At 37.4% G+C, this 21,873-nt stretch overlaps 1 protein-coding gene across 14 annotated transcripts in view; it reads left to right on the forward strand.

Annotated features, from left to right (window-relative positions):
• Positions 1-1,710: 1,710 nt before the first annotated feature.
• Positions 1,711-21,873, forward strand: part of CSPP1 (centrosome and spindle pole associated protein 1) — a 154,839-nt gene continuing 134,676 nt past the window's right edge. For 6 of the 14 annotated variants that reach the window (XM_047841938.1, XM_047841941.1, XM_047841949.1 and 3 more), the window contains exons 1-3: positions 1,716-1,898; positions 12,233-12,354; positions 19,862-19,961. In XM_047841938.1, the coding sequence (XP_047697894.1) occupies positions 12,256-12,354; positions 19,862-19,961 (199 nt within the window). In that variant the 5' untranslated portion in view covers positions 1,716-1,898; positions 12,233-12,255. Of the gene's footprint in view, positions 1,899-12,232; positions 12,355-19,861; positions 19,962-21,873 lie in introns of all 14 variants that reach the window. The other 8 variants (XM_047841944.1, XM_047841945.1, XM_047841947.1 and 5 more) reach the window with 5 other exon arrangements.

The raw sequence follows: 21,873 nt of genomic DNA on the forward strand, positions 1-21,873 counted from the left end.
ATCCGTGAGATAGGATGGGGGGAAACTGTTTTCATATGGGTGTAGGCACCTCAAATAAAATGTTGAAAACCTAAAAAATAAGGATGTCTGTGAAAAACTTGAGATATAAGTAGTTCTGGATGCGGGCTAAGACGAAGTTAAACATGGCATTCTAGTTGCAGATGAATTGCTGCACTTGCGTAAAATCCTAAGGCTTCTTTGGTGGGTTGGCGCTACACTTCTGTAGCAGGGTGTTTTCTGGCATTCCGAAGAGGCTGTGGAGACTCGTGGAAGGCTATGACCGTGTATTCTGACCTGTTTGTAAAAATTAACATCTACAGGAGCTGTTCGTGTTCTGAAATTCTAGTACCCAAGTCTTAACATTAGTTAAGGCTTAATAAACCACTCCCTGTCCCTGAGGCCAAATTAATCTCAACAACTTTTCTTCCAATAGTTAATACAATGTTTAATTATTTTACTTATTTTCCTGTTTTAGGTATTTTTCCTTCTTCACCCCCCAACTCCATTCTAGATTTCAAGTTCCAAAGCCTAGGTACCAGGTTTGTGTTCCTTGTTTTATCCCTAATATCTAATACAGATGTTCAGCAATTTGTTTTGCCTGGGGTGAGGGGAGGGAGCGGAAGAATAGGATCACACCTCAATTCTCCAGCTTCATCTTTATCTAATCCTGAAATTTAGCATATGTGGTTAGCATTGCCTAAAATACTCCCCCTCCCCTTTATTTTTTTTTGTCTGGGGGCCCAAATTAATCTTCAAAAACAGAGCTCAGAGATCTCTACCATGAAATCTGATGATTCAAGGTTCTCTAAATGTACTCTAGGCGCTTGCATAACTGTTACATTGCATTGTAGTAATGTATTTATTTGGAATTTTTTCTTTTCACTGTACGCTTTATAGAGTTCAGGACACTCTATCAGTTGTGTCCACCAATCCTAGTACAGTTTGTGGCAAATAGTTAAAAACATTAAAGACCAAATCCAGACCCCTGCCTGCGGTTTTGACATTAACTTCCATTTGAAGAAATTTTGTTTTTAAAACCCTCTTACAAAGTAATTTAGGAAAAAGGATTCCTAGTTCCACTCTCCTGGGATGCTAGAGATTTATTTTATTTTATTTTTTTTATTTTTTTAACGTTTATTTTTGAGACAGAGAGAGACACAGCACGAACAGGGGAGGGTCAGAGAGAGAGGGAGACACAGAATCTGAAACAGGCTCCAGGCTCTGAGCTGTCAGCACAGAGCCCCATGCAGGGCTCGAACTCACGGACTGCGAGATCATGACCTGAGCCTAAGTCGGACACGAAACCGACTAAGCCACCCAGGCGCCCCTCGAGATTTCTTTTCTAATGATGGCACATGGCCACTCAGTATTGCGTGAATTGAATATGTTGAAAATAGTAATAAGGACTAAACGTTCACCAGACCCCTAGAAGAGAAATGTGGAGAGGTATGCCAACACTTTTTTCTCTCACTGCCACCCCTGCTCTTTTTTCTTTTCATGCCAGCTGGGGCTTGGAAGGTTTGGAGGGGCTGGAATCAATTTAGCTTGGGAAGAATTTTCCACGGTTTAACAGCTCCCAGTCGGACCAGGAGAACTAGGTGGCGGAGAACCCAAACATGCTTGCAGGGAAGTCCTGCTGGCGATAGGGAGGCTGTGTGGCCTCCGGTACGATAGGGGGCGCCCCGACTACGCGACCTTACCCCCGCGGCCGAAGTGGGGCGGGGCCGCGTTTGGCCGTTGGGGAAGGACGGGGGGCGGGCTCGGCTTAAGAGGCGGAGCCGGGGCCAGGCGGCTGGTCGCAGTGTTCCCGTGCTCGGCGGCTGCCGCCACCTCTTTGGCCCGCAAAGAGCCTCTCTAGGGCGCTGTGCGTCTTCCCGGACGCGAGCCCGCTCTCTTGAGTAAGCGTTAGTCAGCCGTGGGTGGAGAGCGGGCCTGGCAGGGTGTGGTCGGGGGATGGGGGAAGTGGTGTCCCTGGGCGGGGGCAGGGGCTCTAGCGGGGGGGGCGGTGGAGGTCTCGCGGCGGCCACGCTGGCCGCGGAGCTGGAGTTGCTGCGTTTGGGAGTGCGGGGTTCTTTGCTGGGTGAGGTCTCGCGGCCGCTGGGCTAGGGGCGGGGCTTGAGTTACTGGGTAGAGGTCGGGGTCTCGCGGCTTCAGGGCTGGAGACGGTAGCGGAGGTACGAGATCCTGGTCTCGGTCTCACAGCAGTAGGCTGGGGTCGGTGCTTGGTTCCTGGGGACACGGGTTCCCTGTGGGTGGGAGTCGGGCGCGGTGTCTTGGTTACGCGGTCTGGACTCTGGGGGCCCCTCAACTGCCGCCGCCGTGGGTGCTGTGGAGACCCGGTTGCTTGACGACGCGTTGACGCTTTCTAATGTGGCCGCCACCCACATCTCCCGCGTGTCTTCCCAGCAGCCGGCTCTCTGCTGCTGGGCTAAGCTTCCCGGAGCACCTTTCCTTTACTTGGTGCTGGTTGATGGTTAACGTTTGTTGGGTGCTTATGTTCTTGGCGCGGTTCTCAGTGTTTTGTTTTCCAAGTAAAATTTATTTAATCACAGCCCTGTGAAGTCGGTCTTGTTATTTTCCTGTTTTCCTCTGCCTCCGTGAGCTTGGGTCTCTTCTAATTGCCTTCGTTTTAAGATTGTTATCTGGGCTTTTGATCCAGCTTTCAGTAAATGTTAGCATTGAGACTTACTTCTTGAGAGAGGTTGACTCTCAAGATTATAGGATTAAGAAGTTTACCGGGAAGCAAACCAGCAGTTTCCAAACACCTCAGAAAATACTAGAACCTAACAGCAACCAATTTGGGTTTGTAAAAAGCCAATTTTATCCTCAGAGAGGTTCTGTTTTGTATGAAAGAATGGCATGTCATGTTGACAAGCAAGAATGAATCTCACAGAAATCCTTAAGATGATGCTTTCTTTTCTGCATGTTTCTTCTCACTAGGAGGACACTGTGTGGTGGTTAAATAGCTGCTGAAGTGCTCCCCAGGTATGAAATTTTAGGTCTCCTTCAGTACGGTTGACCTTCTGAAAGGGAGCAGGTGGTTTTAAATAGGATAAATTGGAACGGGATGGTTTAATACAATTTTTCTCAAATGCAGTTTTCAGATAAATGTGATTTATTTATTACAAACTGAGCAGATTGCAGATTATTCTCCTAACATTCTCACTTGCATTCCCATTCTATATTGAGTGGGAGACAGGTTTTTGAGCAAGTATTCTGGAAATTTTGTATAACCCAAAGACCATCTAACTTATGCTGTGGTCCTTAGTCACCATTAATGATGTAAGTTGCTAAAGGACTTAATAGTGTGCTTATATATTTACTTTATCTGTATCCTAACCCTCAACCTTCCTTTCTCCCACAAGTTACTTGTTAGCAACTTTTAGGGGGATTTGTCAAAATCTGTGTGTGCCCATGGAAGCAAGTTGCCCATGTGGATGTCATCTGCCAGGAGAAAAAGATTAAGCACCTTTCATGTGGTGGGGAAATCTCTGAATGGATGGGAAATGAGAAACATTGTCCTGGTTCACCTCATCCCTCGTCTTTCTTCTAAAACTCTTTCACAGGCTCCTCCCTGTGAAAGGACACACATATGTTATCAATCTCTGCTCTTTTGTCCTCAGCCCTGTTCTTCTCTAGGGTCTCTTTTTCAAAGCAGCCGTTTTGAAACGGCTTTAATGATCCTATAGCTTTAATGATCATTTTAAGACCTGCCAAGTCCTCCCTGCCCCATCTTGAACTCTATCCTGAATTCCAGACATACTCAAATTGTTTTCTTCATATTGCTGCTGACTCTCTTATGGGTATCTCCCATCAGTCTGGCCAGATGGAGCCATGTGGCAGGGGGCATTATCTTGTTCAAATTTGAGGGGAGGGTCTGTATCTTACACTTTCCATTCCTCTAGCATCTAGAATAATGTCCTCCTATAGGAGGGAGGTTATTTTCTGTTCCTTATGCTTCCATAGTGGGGAGGAAATTTACACTTCACTCAAGAGGGAAAAGGATGTGAACATTTGCTGCTCTCTTTGTGATTGAAGAAATTGGGAGAAAGAATTGGGTATACTCAGTTCTGGGTCCTCTGTGTTTTTTAGATTCACCAAGGCTTAGCACAATGAGTGCATGTTCTAGTCTTATATTTCTATCTATATGATAAGTGTAGAGGGTCTAAGTTTAAGGTTTAAATATGTTGGGGTGCCTGGGTGGCTCAGTTGGTTAAGCATCTGGCTTCAGTTCAGGTCATGATCTCACAGTTTGTGAGTTCGAGCCCCACATCAGGCTCTCTTCTGTCAGTGCAGAGACAGCAGAAGTAGCTTGCTCTCTCTCTCTCTCAAAAATAAACATTTAAAAAAATTTTTAAAAAAAGGTTTAGAAATGTTGACTTGGATTATGATAATCAAGTATCAGTTACTGGTGATTTAAAATCCAGTGTACTTTGGAGACTTTCTTTAAAAAGATGATTACTGATGTATGTCAAAACTATGAAAATATAATAACAATAAAACAGCTATGATCTATTGATTTTTTTCTGTGCCAGGTGTGGCCACACATTTTATATGCATAATTTTGTTTTTTCTTCATAACAGTTCTGGAGTAGATATGTCTACCCTACAGATGAGGAAAGCAGAAGGGAGGTTAAGGAACATATTGAGTTGATCAGATAGAGTTAATTGGTGAGGGAATTGGGTTTCAAATCCAGGTCTTTCAGTTAAACTGTTTTCTTAAAAACTGTTTATCATCTACATACTATGTATGTAGCTACTGGGGTGGGGGGAAACAACTTGGTAATATCTTAAAAGTTGTGAGTGATTTTACATTGTAGGGTTAAGGAAGATAAAAATCCCCTTAAGATTTCTTCTTTCAGCTGATTTTTCTTATAAGTTAAACTTTATTTTTATTATTTTTTAAATGTTGATTTATTTATTTTGAGAGAGAGCATGTGTGTTCAAGTGCGGTAGGGGAAGAGAGAGAGGAGGGAGAGAATCCCAAGTCAGTGCAGAGACAGACTTGGGGCTTGATCCCACAAACTGAGATCATGAGCTGAAACCAAGAGTCAGATGCTTAAATCGAATGAGCCACCCAGGTACCTGTGTAATTTAATTTTTAAATGATAAATAATCTATTTTGTACTTAGGCTGTGCCCATCAACTCAGTCTATGTGATTCACTATAATTCTTGAGTAATTTTGTAGTTGAAATATGTTTATGTAAGTTGTCATGTTGAAGGAGTGAAAAAGAAAAGATGGGCCATGACAGCTGGAAGCTGGGCTGTACTATCTATCACCAAGGCCTTGGTGTTGCTAGGAACTGGCCTGGCACTACTGCTTAGGCTTAGTGTTCTTCCATTGAAGAGAAACAATTGCACAGAACATCAACATTTGACAAAGCTGTTCTTTGTCTGTGATAGATCAAGAGAAAAAAAAATACCACTCCGTAATCCTGTCCAAATACAGATAAAACATGAATGTTGTCCAAGCCACAAAAGACCAAGCATCCCCTCTCCCAGCTGATAAGTGACTGCTGGCTCTTAACCAGTTACAGCTTTAGATAAGATTTGCTAAGATGTCCAATCATAGAATTACCCTCACTTTCTGACAGGCTTCATTCCTGAGCAAAGCTCTGCTCGCAAATCACCTAAGAGTTGCAAATCCTGTTAGTCTCTTCTAACACCTTTATACTTAGATACTCCAGAGTTCCTCATGGTGGATATCTAGGATGCATCCCTTGATGCAATGAGTAATAATAAACCCAACGAGTTTAACCACAAAAATGTTCCTGGTGGTATTTGGAGGGCATTTGCAGGAGAAAGCTTGCCTTGGCTTTTCAATTTAATTTAAAGATACTGTATTTTAATCAGATAGTGGAACAAAATAAATGATTAAACATATGTAATAAATCTGGTGCTTTAGTTATGTCATGTGTTATACACACAACCATTGTTAAAAAATATTACTATGGTTACATAAAATCAATTCTAGAATTTGTAATGGATGGTAAAATATTATACTAAAGGGAAATTTATGTACTCAAGAGTGATAATTGTTAATAGTATTATGTGGAGACCTTAGATTACTCAGGTTACCTTTGTGTTTTTTTGGATAATGACATTTCTGCTTAAATTTTGTATAAAATTCTGCTTCAAAGTAAATATTATCCCATCATCTTTTATTTCTATTAGACATAAAATATTTAGGGAAATTAGGGGATTTTAAGAAGTGCTTTTTGTTTTTAATTTTTTTTTTTTCTGAGGGAGGGAGGGAGAGAGAGAGAGACAGAGAGTATGAGTGGGGGAGGGGAAGAGAGGGAGAGAGAGAATCCAAAGCAGGCCCTGTGCTGTCAGCAGAGAGCCTGATGTGGAGCTTAAACCCATGAACTATGAGATCATGACCTGAGCTGAAGTTGGATTCTTTTTATTTTTTAATTTTTTAATGTTTATTTTTGAGAGACAGAGACAGCATGAGCGGGGGAGGGGCAGAGAGAGAGGGAGACCTAGAACATGAAGCAGGCTCCAGCCTCCGAGCTGTCAGCACAGAGTCTGATGTGGGGCTCGAACTCATGAGCCATGAGATCATGACCTCAGCTGAAGTTGGATGCCCAACCAACTGAGCCACCCGGGTTCCCCTGAAGTTGGATTCATAACCGACTGAGTCACCCAGGCACCCCAGAAGTGATCTTTTCTTAAACATGAAAATTACTGTTTGCTGTTGAGCTGTTTTAAATTTTTACTACAAAAAAACTTTTGTCACAATTAGCAAATTAAAAATGGCTTAACTATATAAACTTTTGTTGGTTTGGAATGTATTTTTCTAAAACCATATTTTATAATCAGTGTTCTTTTTGGAAGTAAATAATAGAATGAAGTTCACATTATGTACTACTTTCTACTTTATTGATTCCTTTTCTTCCTTCAAAATGATGATGAAGGAACTCACGCCAAAAGAAAGAGCAGGAAGAAATGACAGCCAGGGACTTAACACAGATACAAGCAAGATGTCTGAACCATAATTTAGAATCTCATAATAAGAATACTAGCTGGGGTTGAAAAAAGCATAGAATCCCTTTCTGCAGAGATAAAAGAAGTAAAATCTAGTCAGGATGAAATTTAAAATGCTATAACTGAGATACAATCTTGAATGGATGCCATGATAGCAATGATGGATGAAGCAGAGCAACTAATCAGTGGTACAGAGAACAAACTTACGGAGAATAATGAAGTGGAAAAAAAAAAAGAAGGAAACTAAGGCAAAAGCGCACAATATGAGAATTAGAGAACTCAGTGACTCATTAAAAAGGAATAACATTCGAATCATAGAAATGAAGAGAGAGAAAAAGGGGTAGAAGGGTTATGTGAGCAAGTCATTGTAGAAAACTTAACTACTATGGGGAAAGACAGATATCAAAATCCAGGAAGCACAGAGAACTCTCATCAGATTCAACAAAAACCGACCATCAACAAGGCATCATGGTCAAATTCACAAAATACTCAAGCAAGGAAAGAATCATGAAAACAGCAAGGGAAAAAAAGTCCTTAACCTACAAGGGAAGACAATTAGGTTCACAGCAGACTTATCCACAGAAATGTGTTAGGCCAGAATGGAGTGGCAGGATATATTCAATGTGCCGAATTGGAAAAACTGTGCAGCCAAGAATTCTTTATCCAGCAAGGCTGTCATTCAAAATAGAAAAAGATTCCCAAGCAAAAACTAAAGGAGTTCGTGATGACTATACCAGCCCTGCAAGAAATTTTAAGGGGGGCTCTCTGAAGGGAGAAAAGTTGAAAAATAACAAAATAGACCAAACGCAACAAAGACTAGAAAGGACCGGAGAACACCACCAGAAACTCCCAACTCTACAGGCAACATAATGGCAATAAATTCACATCTTTCAGTACTCTAAATGTCTGGACTAAGTGCTCCAATCAAAAGATATAGGGTAGCAGATAAGAAAACAAGATTCATGTATATGCTGCTCACAAGAGACCCATTTTAGATTTAAAGACACTTGCAGGGTGAAAGAACAGGGATGGAGAAACATCTATCATGCTGATGGCTGCCAAAAGAAAGCCAGAGTAGCCATACTTCTATCAGACAGTCTAGATTTTAAAATAAAGACTAACAAGAGATGAAGAAGGGCATTATATCATAATTAAGGGTTCTATTCACCAAGAACATCTAACAGTTGTAAATATTTATGCTCTAAATGTAGTAGCACCTAAATATATAAATCAATCACAAACATACAGAAACTCATTGATAATAATACTATAATAGTAGGGGACTTCAATATCCCACTTACAGCAACAGCCAGATCATGTAAGTAGAAAATCAACAAGGAAACAATGGCTTTGAATGACACACTGGACAAGATGGACTTAACAGATACATTGAGAACTTTTCATCCTAAAGCAGCAGAATACACATTGTTCTCGAGTGCACATGGAACATCTCAAGAATAGATCACATACTGGGACACAAATCAGCCCTAAGTAAGTACAAAAAGATCAAGATCATACCATGCGTATTTTTAGACGACAATACTATGAAACTCGAAATCAACCACAAGAAAAAAATTGGAAAGACTGAATACTTGGAGACTAAAGAACATCCTACTAAAGAATGAATGGGATAATCAAGAAGATAAAGAGGAAATTAAAAGGTACATGGCAGCCAATGAAAATGATAACACCACAGCCCCAAATCTCTGGGATCCAGCAAAGGCAGTCATAAGAGGGAAGTATATAGCAATTGAGGCCTTCCTAAAGAAGGAAGAAAGGTCTCAGATACACAATCTAACCTTACACCTTAAAGAGCTGGAAAAAGAACAGCAAATAAAACCCCAAACCAGTAGAGGACAGGAAATAGTAAAGATTAGAGCAGAAATCAATGCTATCAAAACCAAAAAGCCCTAGTAGAACAGATTATTGAAACCAGGAGCTCGTTCTTTGAAATAATTAACAAAATTGACAAACCCCTAGCCAGTTTGATCAAAAAGAAAAAGGAAAGAACTCAAATAAATAAAACCATGAATGAAAGGAGAGATCACAACCAACACTGTAGAACTACAAACAATAATAAGAGAATATTATGTGCACTTATACACCAATAAATTGGGCAGTCTGGAGAAATGGACAAATTCCTAGAAACATATAAAGTACCAAAATTGAACCAAGAAGAAATAGACAATTTGAACAGACCTATAATTGGTAAAGAAATCGAATTAGTAATCAAAAATCTCCCAAAAAACAAGAGTCCAGAGCTGGATGGCTTTCCAGGTAAAGATTTAAACATTTAACATTTGAAGAAGAGTTAACACCTATTCTTTTGAATCTGTTCCAAAAAATAGGTATGGAAGGAAAACTTTCAAACTCATTCTACAAGGCCAGCATTACCTTGATTCCAAAACCAGACAAAGACCCCACTAAAAAGGAGAGCTACAGACCAACTTCCTTGATGAACATGGATGCAAAAATCGTCAACAAGATACTAGCCAGCTGGACCCAACAATATGTTAAAAGAGTTATTCATCATGACCAAGTGGGATTTATACCTTGGATACAGGGCTGGTTCTATATTCACAAAACAATCAATATGATACATCACATCAATAAAAGAAAGGATAAGAACCACGTGATCCTCTCAGTAGATGCAGAGAAAGCATTTGACAAAATACAGCATTCTTGCTTGGTAAAAAGCCTCAGGAAAGTAGGGATAGAAGGATCATATCTCAAGATCGTAAAAGCCATATATGAAAGACCCACTGCTAATATCATTCGATGGGCAAAAACAGCTTTCCCCCTAAGGTCAGGAACACGACAGGGATGTCCACTCTCACCACTGTTATTCAACATAGTATTGGAAGTCTTAGTCTCAGCAGCCAGACAATACAAAGAAATAAGAGGCATCCAAATCAGCCAGGAGGAGGTCAAACTTTCACTATTCGCAGTTGACATGATACTATATATGGAAAACCCAAAAGATTCCACCAAAAAACTGCTAGAAGTGATCCATGAATTCAAAAAAGTTGCAGGATATAAAATCAACGCACAGAAATTGGTTGTATTCCTATACACCAATAATGATGCAATAGAGAGAAATCAAGGAATGATCTCACTTACAATTGCACCAAAACCCATAAAATATATAGGAATAAATCTAACTGAAGAGGTGAAAAGTTGATACACTGAAAACTATAGAAAGGTTATGAAAGAAATTGAAGAAGACACAAAAAAGTGGAAAAATATTCTATGCTCCTGGATAAGAAGAACAAATATTGTTAAAATGTTGCTACTACCCAAGCAATCTACATATTCACTGCAGTACCTATCAAAATAACACCGTCCTTCTTCACAGAGCTAGAACAAACAATCCTAAAATATATGGAACCAGAAAAGATACCGAATAGCCGAATCAATCCTGAAAAAGATCAAAGCTGGAGGCATCACAATCCTAGACTTCAAGCTGTATTACAAAGCTGTAATCAAGACAGTGGGTACTGGCACAAAAACAAACACTTAGATCAATGGAACAGAATAAAGAACCCAGAAATAGACCCCCAGACGTGTGGCCAACTAATCTTTGACAAAGCAGGAAAGAATATCCAATGGAATAAAGACAGTCTCTTCAAATGGTGCTGGGAAAACATGCAGAAGAATGAACCTGGTCTGCTTTCTTACACCATACACAAAAATAAACTTAAAATGAAAGACCTAAACTTAAGACAGGAAGCCATCAAAATCTTCAAGGAGAAAGCAGGCAAACACCTCTTTGACCTTGGTTGCAGCAACTTCTTACTTGACATGTTTCTGGATGCAAGGGAAACAAGCAAAAATGAAGTATTGGGACCTCATCAAAATAAAAAGCTTCTGCACAGTGCAGGAAACAATCAGCAAAACAAAAAGGCAACTGATAGGATGGGAGAAGATATTTGCAAGTGACATGTCAGGTAAAGGGTTAGTATCCAAAATCTATGAAGAACTTCTCAAACTCAACACCCAAAAAACAAATAATCCAGTGAAGAAATGGGCAAAAGACATAAATAGACACTTCTCCAAAGAAGACATCCAGATGGCCAACTGACAAATGAAAAAATGCTCAACATCACTCATCGTCAGGGAAATACAAATCAAAACCACAATGAGATACCACCTCAGGCCTGTCAGAATGGCTAACATTAACAACTCAGGCAACAACAAATGTTGGAGAGGATGTGGAGAAAGAGGATCTCTTTTGCATTGTTGGTGGGAATGCAAACTGGTGAGCCACTCTGGAAAATGTATGGAGGTTCCTCAAAAAATTAAAACTAGAACTACCCTATGACCTAGCAATTGCGCTACTAGGTATTTATCCAAGGGATACAGGTATGCTGTTTTGAAGGGGTACATGTGTCCCAATGTTTATAGCAGAGCTGTTGACAATAGCAAAGTATGGAAAGAGCCCAAATGTCCGTTGATGGATGAATGGATAAAGAGGAAGTGGTGTATATATACAATGGAGTATTATGTGGCAATCAAAAAGAATGAAATCTTGCCTTTTGCAACTCTGTGGATGGAACTAGTGGGTATTATGCTAAGTGAAATTGGAGAAAGTATCATGACTTCACTCATATGAGGACTTTGATACAAAACATAAACATAAGGGAAGGGAAGCAAAAATAATATAAAAACAAGGAAGGGAACACAAGAGACTCTTGAATACAGAGAACAAACAGGGTTGCTGGAGGGTTGTGGCGGGGGGATTGGTTAAATGGGCAAGGGGCATTAAGGAAGTCATTTGTTGTGATGAACACTGGGTGTTATACTTAGGGGATGGATCGCTGGAATCTATTCCTGAAATCATGATTATACCATATGCTAATGAATTTGGATGTAAACTAAAAAATAAAAAAAAAAGGATGGGTGTTCTTCGTGCTGTTCTTATTTGTAAGTTTTTTCTTAACTTGAAATTACCTGTGAATACTTTTAAAAAAGCTAAAAAAAGGTGCTTTGACTCTTGGATCAGTGTATGTGTGTGTGAGAGAGAAATGATGGTGGTTGTGTGTATTCAGAATTTTCTGATATATGTCATTGGTTTTTGGGGTGGGTTTGGGAGAGAAGCAGGCAGACATGTTTTGGTCAAGCTTATTTGAATTACTGAATTTGGTAAGTGAAATTGAATATTAAATGTGGGTTAAGCCTCCATGTTGTTAATTAGCCTAAAAATATTGTGGTATGGCTGTGTTCATTTAAGTTTTTTTTCAGTTTGTTTTTTTAGTATCTTCAAAATGGCTGATAATTTGGATGAATTTATTGAAGAGCATAAAGCCAAACTGGCCAAAGACAAAGCAGAATTGGAAAGTGATCCACCTTACATGGAAATGAAGGTAAACTTAATTTTCTTACAAGATGTTTCACTAAAATTGTCTCTGAAGATTAGTCTTGTGTAAATGTAAAAAATTCTCTTTTATGAGTGAGAATCTTCTGTTTCATACTTTAGTTTGGGTCCTGTCATTCTGAGTCTGAGAGCCTGACTCTGGACAAGATTGCATTGATTTTGAATGCAGTTTTTCTGTTGTGGTGTTTTGTATCTCACAGTTTGTTTTCTCTTATTAGGGTTTTACTTGATAATTGCTGTGCTTCATAAAATAAGGAGACTACTTTTAGTACAGGGAACTTTCAGGATATTATAAAAACAAGTTTTCATATTCTACATGAAAAGTATCTTTTAAGTAAATCAGGATCTTAAATTTCTTTTTTTAATTGAGAAGTGAATTTATTATAATAGTTTATTTTGATATCTTTGCTTTTCAAATTAGAAATTTTTTTGAGTGTTCTTGAAAACAGTACTTGAAAAAGCTTTCTTAAAGTTTTCCTAGTTTTGGTGAAATAATGGTTGATCCACTCAGTAAATACTGAGACTGTGCTGGATACTATTTTAAACTCTTCCATAGCACTCATCTGGACAGATGTGCCACCTTCTTTTGTGAGTTCAGTGTACTAATAAGATACAGGATATAGATGAATCTGTCTATCATATAGTGCACTGAAATCATAGTAACCATATATATTGGTATGCCCAAGACAGTCCTGGGTTACCTGTTATCCTGTGTCTCATCTGGTTTAGCATTTATCTTGGGCAAAGGTATGGGCATCTGGTTGAGATGATAAATAACATTGACACTTTAATTATCAGGGAATGTTACTTACATAGCTAACATTTATTGTATGCTATGTGTGGAAGAGGCTTAGTTTTATTGTATTTTATTCTCTTCATTTTAAAAATTCTAGTATAATTAAAATACAGTTTTATATTAGTTTCTGGTGTACAATATAGTGATTTAACAGTTCTGTACATCACTCTGTGCTCATCACTCTAGGTGTACTCTTAATGTTCTTCACCCCCACCCATTTCCCCTCTGGCAACCACCAGTTCTCTATATTTAAGAACCTGTTTTTTTGTTTCTCTTCATTTGTTTTGTTTCTTAAATTCCACATATGAGTGAAATCCTATAGTATTTGTCTTTCTTTGACTTATTTCACTTGGTATAATACCCTCTAGATTCATCTATGTTGTTGCAAATGGTGACAGTTCATTCTTTTTTATGGCTGATACATACACCATTTATACACCATTGTGTGTATGTATATTTGTATGTGTATATATATCTTTATCTGTTCATCTATGGATAGATGCTTGGGTTGCTTCCATATCTTGCTATTGTAAATAATGCTGCAATAAGTCCAGGGGTGCATATATCCTTTTGAATTAATGTTTTCATTTTCTTTGGGTAAATACCCAGTAGTGGAAATATAGGAACCTCCATGCTATTTTCCACAGTGGCTGTACCAGTTTGCATTTCCACCAACAGAACATGAGGGTTCCCTTTTCTCCAGTCTCACCAACGCTTATTTCTTCTATTTTTGATTGTAGCCATTCTGATAGGTGCAAGGTGTTATCTCACCGTGGTTTTGATTTGCATTTCCCTGATGATTAGTGATACTGAGCATCTTTTTGTGTGTCTGTTGGCCATCTGTATGTCTTTGGAAAAATGTGTATCTAGTCCTTTACCCATTTTTAAATTGAATTTTTTTTTTCTTTTTTGGTGGTGTGGTAGAAGTTCTTTTTATATTTTGGATATTAACCTCTTCTAGGATGTATCATTTGCAATTACCTTCTCCTATTTGGTGGGTGGTCTTTTTGTTTCATTGATGGTTTCCTTTACTGTGCAGAAGCTCATTATTTTGGTGTTGTTTCATTAGTTAAATTTTGCTTTTGTTTCCCTTGCTAAAGGACACATATCTAGAAAAATGATGCTAATGCCAGTGTCAGTGAGCTTACTGCCTGTGTTTTCTTCTAGGGGTTTTATGGTTTCAGGTCTCACATGTAGGTCTTAATCCATTTTGAGTTTATTTTTGTGTGTGGTATAAGAAGACCATCCAGTTTCATTCTTACCATCCAGTTTCATTCTTCTACAGGTTACGGACCGGTTTTCCTAACACCATCTGTTGAAGAGTTTGTCTTTTTCCCATTGTGTATTCTTGTCGCTACTGTTGCAGATTAATTGACTGTATATGTGTGAGTTTATTTCTGGGCTCTATTCTGTTCTGTTGATCTGTGTGTTTATTTTTGTACCACTACCATACTGTTTTGATGCTACAGCTTTGTAGTATATGTTGAAATCTGGGATTGTGGTATTTCTAGTTTTCTTCTTTTTGAAGATTACTTTGGCTGCTTTGGGTCTTTTGTGTGGTTCCATGCAAATTTTAGGATTATTTGTTCTATTTCTGTGAAAAATACTGTTGCTGTTTTGATAGAAATTGCATTAAATCTGTAGATTGCTTTGGGTTGTATGGACATTTTAACAATATTCTTCCAATCAGTGAGCGTGGAATATTTTCCCATTTTTTTTTGTTGTCCTTAATTTCTTTCATCAGTATTTTATAGTTTTTAGAGTACAGGTCTTTCACCTCCTTGGTTAAGTTTATTCCTGGGTATTTTGTTATTTTTGGTGTTGTTTTTGTAAAGGGGACTGTTTTCTTGATTTTTGCTTCATTATTAGTGTATAGGAATGCAACATATTTCTGTATATTGTTTTTTTTTTTTTTTTAATCCTGCAACCTTACAGAATTCATTTATCAGTTTTAGTAGTTTTTTGGTGGAGTCTTTAGGGTTTTCTATATAGAGTATCATGTCATCTGCAAATAGTTTTACTTCCTTACCAATTTGGATGCTTTTGATTTCTTTTACTTATCTGATTGCTGTGGCTAGGACTTCCAGTATTATGTTGAATAAAAGTGGTGAGAATGGACATCCATGTTTTGGTCTTGATATTAGGGGAAAAGCTCTCAAATTTTTCCTGTTAATGACTTTAGCTATGGGTTTTTCACATATGGCCTTCGTTATGTTGAGGTATGTTCCCTCTAAACCTACTTTGGTGAGAGTTTTTAGCATGAATGGATGTTATACTTTGTCAAATGCTTTTTCTGCATGTATTGAAATAATAATGGTTTTAACCTTTCTGTTGATTATTGTGTTGATTGGTGAATGTTGAACCACCCTTGCATCCCAGGAATAAAGCTCACGTGATCTTGGTGAATGATTTTTTTTTAGTGTATTGTTGGATTTTGTATGTTAATATTTTGTTAAGGTCATTTGTATCTATGTTCATCAGAGATAGGGGCTGGTAGTTCCTTTTTTTTTTTTTTTTTGGTATGGCCTTTGTCTGACTTTGACATCAGGGTAATACTGGCCTCACAGAATTAATTTGGAAGATTTTCTCTCTCTTCTATTTTTTAGAGTAGTTTAAGAAGAGTAGGTATTAACTCTTCTTTAAAATGGTAGAATTCACCTGTGAAGCTGTCTGGTCCTGGACTTTTGTTTAGTGGCAGTTTTTTGATTACTGATTCAATTTCATTGATCTGTGTAGATTTTCTCTGTCTTCCTGATTCAGATTGGGAACACTATATGTTTCTGGGAATTTATCCATTTCTTCTAGGTTGTCCAATTTGTAGGCATATAACTTTTCATATTTTCTTATAATCTTCTGTATTTCTGTGGTGTTATCTATTTCATTTCTGATTTTGTTTATTTGAGCCCTTTTTTTTTTTTTTTTTTTTTTTTTTTTTTTTTTTTTGGTGAGTCTGGCTAAAGGTTTACCATGTTTTGTTGATTTTTACGAAGAGCCACCAGTTCCTGGTCTCATTGATCTGTTCTGTTGTTTGTTTTGTTTGTTGGTGTGGTTTTTTTTAGTTTCTATTTTGTTTATTTCTGCTCTGATCTTTATTATTTCCTCCTTCTACTGGTTTGGGTTTTGTTTGTTCTTTTTCTGTCTCCTTTAGATATAAGGTTAAGTTGTTCTTTTGAGATTGTTCTTGCTTCTTGAGGTAGCTGTGTATTGCTTAAAATCCTTTCTTTTTAGAATAGCTTTTGCTGCATCCCAAAGATTTTGGTCCATTGTGTTTTCATTTTCATTTGTCTCTGTGTACTTTTTGATTTTGTCATTGATTTCTTGGGTGACCCATTCATTGTTTAGTAGCACGTTATTTAACCTCCATGTATTTGTGTTCTTTCCAGATTTTTTTCTTGTGGTTGATTTCTAGTTTCAAAGCATTGTGGTTGGAAAAGATGGATGATATGACCTCAGTCTTTTTGAATTTGTTGTCTTATTTTGTTGCCTAATATGTGATCTATTCTGGAGAATGTTCGCTGTGCACTTGAAATGAATGTGTATTCTGCTATTTTAGGATGGAACGTTCTGAATATATCTGTTGATCCATCTGTTTAAATGTGCCTATGAAGCCACTGTTTTCTTGTTGATTTTCTGTCTGGGTGATCTACCTATTGTTGTAAGTTCATGTTAAAGTCCCCTACTGTTAGTAGTATTACTGTCAATACTACTAATAATACTATAATTTTGTTAATAACTGGTTTATGTATTTAGGTCCTCCTATGGTGGGTACAGAAATATTTACAATTGTTATACCTTCTGTTGAATTATTCCCTTTATGATTATGTAGTGTCCTTCTTTGTCTCTTGTTACAGTCTTTGTTTTTCAAAGACTGTTTTGTCCCTTATAAGTATCATTACTCCATCTTTCTTTTTCACTTCTATTTGCATGATAAATGTTGTTCAGTCCCTTCACTTTCAATCTGCATGGGTCTTTAGGTCTGAAATGAGTCTCTTGTAGGCAGCATATGTTGTGTGCTTTTTTATCCATTTGGTCACCTGTGTCTTTTGAATTAGAATGTTTAGTAGATTTACATTCAAAGTAATTATTGATAGGTATGTACTTGTTGCCATTTTGTTACTTGTGTTATGGTTATTTTTATAGTTCTTTGTTCCTTTTCTTGCTCTCTTTTGTGATTTGACAGCTGTTTTCTTGTGATATGTTTGGATTCCTTTCTCTTTATTTCCTGTGTATCTATTACTGGTTTTGATGTGTGATTACCATTAGGTGTATATATATCTTGCATATATAGCAGTCTATATGAAGTTAATGGTCACTTAAGTTTGGACCCATTATAAAAGCACTAAATTTTTACTTCCCCCTCCCCCATGTTTTAGGTATATGGTGTCATACTTTATATCCTTCTGTTTTGTGAATTCCATGACTGAGTTTTATGGATATATTTGATTTTACTGCTTTTGTATTTTAACCTCCATATTGGTTTTATAAGGATTTATTCTGTCTTACTATGTTTATGTACCTGTGAAATGTTTTCCTTTCCTACTTTCCTTTTTAATTTTTTTAAGTTTATGTATTTATTTTGAGAAAGAGAGTGTGCCTGTGCCAGTGGGAGAGGGGCAGAGAGAGAGAATCCCAAGCCCCATGAGGGGCTCAATCTCATAAACCTGGAGCTCATGACCTGAGCCGAGATCAAGGGTTGGATGCTTAACTGACTGAGCCACCCAGGCACCCCTTAAATTTTTCTCTGAATGTTTATTTATTTATATATTTTATTTATTTATTTCTAATGTTTGTTTAGTTTTGAGAGTATAAGCCTGGGAGGGGCAGATGGAGAGGGACAGAGGGTCTGAAGCAGGCTCTAAATGAACTGTGTGATCATGACCTGAGCAGATGTCAGAGGCTTAACTGACTGAGCCACCCATGCACCCCTTTTAAATTTTAATTTGAGCACATGCAAGTGTGGGGAGGGACCGAGGGGAAGAGAGAGAATCTCAAGCAGGGTGCATGCTTAGCATGGACCCTGAAGTTGGGCTTGATACCACGACTCTGGGATCATGACCTGAACCCAAATCAAGAGTCAGGCACTCAACCGACACATTCACCCAGGTGCTCCCCTTTCTTACTTTTCCTGCTGTGGTCTTTCCTTTCCACTTTAACATTTCTTATCAGGCTGGCTTAGTGGTAGTGAATTCCTTTAAATTTTGCTTGTCTGGAAAACTCTTTATCTTTCCTTCCATTCTGAATGATAGCCTTGCTGGATAGAGTATTCTTAGTTGCAGGTTTTTTTCCTTTCAGGAATGAGGCTTGGTCTTAAGTTAAATTTATGATTCACATGAATCTGTGAGATAAATACTGTTGTTATGGTCATTTTCTTTTTTTTTTTTTTTTTTTTTTTAATTTTTTTTTTATTTTTTATGAAATTTATTGACAAATTGGTTTCCATACAACACCCAGTGCTCATCCCAAAAGGTGCCCTCCTCAATACCCATCACCCACCCTCCCCTCCCTCCCACCCTCCATCAACCCTCAGTTCTCGGTTTTTAACAGTCTCTTATGCTTTGGCTGTCTCCCACTCTAACCTCTTTTTTTTTTTTTTTTTTCCTTCTCCTCCCCCATGGGTTCCTGGTAAGTTTCTCAGGATCCACATAAGAGTGAAACCATATGGTATCTGTCTTTCTCTGTATGGCTTATTTCACTTAGCATCACACTCTCCAGTTCCATCCACGTTGCTACAAAAGGCCATATTTCATTTTTTCTCATTGCCACGTAAGTTATGGTCATTTTCTAAAAGTAAGCTGAGGCATGGGAAAGTTAAGTAATGAGACTAAGGTTATAGAGTTGGTAGAAGTAGGCTTTGATTCCTGACATCCTGACTGTAGGCCTGTTCTCGTAACCATACTAGTTTGCCTTCTTTCCATAAGAGCTGCTGTGGTCAAGGAGTTGTGTCAAGGACTTTACATGTTATTATCTCACTTAATCATAATACCCCTATTAAGTAGGTGGAATATTTTTGTTTTACAAAATAAATGTCAAGAAGGTGAAACCCAAAGGGGTTAAGTAATTCGTCCAGCTATACATAGTGATAGATTCAGAATTGCCATCACCATATGTCCAGCTCCAAAGTCTGTGGTTTTAACCACTGTCCACTTAGGACTACGTTACAGTGTTTGAAAATGGTTATTATATAGCTTTAAATACAGCATTATTATAATTTTTAATATTAAATAGTACATAAATCATGATCTTTAAGTCTTAGTTCAAATATCATGCTCATTGAGGTCTTTTAGTTCCTCCTGCATCATTATGGCTCTTCATACCATGCTCTATTTTTATTTTTCCTTAACCTTTACCAGTTACTCTTTGTATATTACATAGTCTAATGATTTATTATGTCTGTTGTTTGTCCCTTGAATAGTTTGAGCTCCATGATGGCTGAGATTCTCCTATGTTTTTTTCATTCATGTTTCCAGTACCTGGGATACTATGTAGCAGGAACTCAGTGACTATTAGTTGATAAATGAATTCTAAGATTTAATTAGAATTTATCACAGTGTTAATACTTTTGGTTAATTCCTCAAATCTCACACTTAAATTTGTTCATGATGTATTGTATAGTTTTTCAAGTCATTTAATTAGAGTATTGGGATACATTGTGTATTTTGTGGATTTTCCCATACTTTTGTAAATATTGTGTTTCTTTCAGGGAAAGGCATCAGAGAAGCTTTCTGAAAACAGTAAAATATTAATTTCCATGGCCAAAGAAAACATACCACCAAATAGTCAACAGACCAGGAGTTCCTTAGGTACGTCATTAGGTGTACTAAATTGATTTTAAAGTATTATTAGCATGCTGTTGTGAAAGAGCTTTGTCTTGTCAGAAAAAAAGATTTCTTTAGAATCCCAGTAACTGTTTCCTTTCTGGAACCTTACATATGACTGTACTGTCTACAAATGAAATATAATACATCCTGAGAACCATCTGCCCATTTTAAATTATATTCCCTTATAATTTACAAAATCATAGCAGTAAATATATATATAACATAACTAAAAATTAATTGAAAAACTTGAATGGAATTTGTGTCTGTGTGAGAGGGAAATGTGTTAATTGAATAAAAATGGTGGACTTTTATTTAAAAAATCAAAGGGATTCTTAGAGGATACAAAATGTAATTTGGTGAATGACCATTTTAATTATTGGTTACCCTATTACAATTGGGCAGAAGTTAATATGTTGCAACTATACTAAGTCTTTGATTATGGTTTGTTATGAAAATATTTAGAAATTTTTTATTGAAGTATAAATAACATAGTGTTCTATTAATTTCTGGTATGCAATATATTGATTCAACAATTTTGTACATTACTCACCATGATAAGTATAGTCACCATATGACATTATTGTAGTATTACTGACTATTCCCCATACTGTATTTTTCATCTTTGTGACTTACTTTTGACTGGAAATTTGGATTTTTATCTATTTTACCCACCACCCTCATCCATCTCACCTCTGGCAACCACCAGTTTATTTGCTGTGTTTAAGAGTCTTTTTTTCTTCTGTTTGTTTGTTTTGTTTTTTAGATTCACATGTAAGTGAAATCATATGGTATTTTTCTCTGACTTATTTCACTTAGCACAATACTCTCTAGGTCCATCCATGTTGCAAATGGCAAGATCTTATTTATTTATTTGTTTTTAAATTTTTTTTAACGTTTATATATTTTTGAGAGAGAGAGAGACAGAGTGTGAGTGGGGGAGGGGCAAAAAGGGAGGGAGAAATAGAATCTGAAGCAGGCTCCAGGTTCTGAGCTGTCAGCACAGAGCCCGACGTGGGGCTTGAACGCACAAACTGTGAGATTGTGACCTGAGCTAAAGTCCGGAGCTTAACCCTCTGAGCCACCCAGGTGCCCCACAAGATCTTATTTTTTATGACTGAATAATATTCCATTCCATATATATATAACCGTATCTTCTTTATACATTGATGGACACTGGGTTGCTTCCGTATCTTGTTACTGTAAATAATACTGAAATAAGTTCAGGGGTGATATATCTTTTCAAATTGGTGTTTTTGTTTTGTTTGTTAAATAACCAGTGATGAAATTACTGGATCATATGTTATATTTAGTTTTAATTTTGGGGGTAATCGCCATACTGATTTATACAGTGGTTACACCAGTTTACATTCCCACAAGCAGTTCATGAGCGTTCCTTTTTCTCCACATGCTCACCAACACTTGTTGTTTATTGTGTTTGTTTTGATTGTAGTTATTCTGACAGGTGTAAGGTTTTGATTTGCATTTCCCTGGGTATTAGTGATGTTGATCATCTTTTCATCTGTCTGTTAGTCACCTTTATGTCTTCTTTGGAAAAATGTTCATGTCTTCTCATTTTTTAACCAGATTATTTGTTCTTTTAGTGTTGTGTAAGGTCTTTATATATTTCAGAAAGTAAGTCTCTTACTGGGTGAATCATTTATAAATGTCTTCTATTCAGTGGGTTGTCTTGTTTTTTTGATGGTTTCCTTTGCTGTGCGAAAGGTTTTTATTTTAGGGTATTCCCAGTATTTTAATTTTGCTCTTGTTTTTTTGCCTCAGGAAGCATATATAGAAAAATGATGATAAGACCAGTGTCAGAGAGATTGTTGCCTATGTTTTCTTCTAGGACTTTTATGGTTTTAGGTCTCACCTTTAGGTCTTAATCCATTTTGAG

This window comes from Prionailurus viverrinus, chromosome F2, assembly GCF_022837055.1.
Source record: "Prionailurus viverrinus isolate Anna chromosome F2, UM_Priviv_1.0, whole genome shotgun sequence".
Lineage (NCBI taxonomy): Eukaryota > Metazoa > Chordata > Mammalia > Carnivora > Felidae > Prionailurus > Prionailurus viverrinus.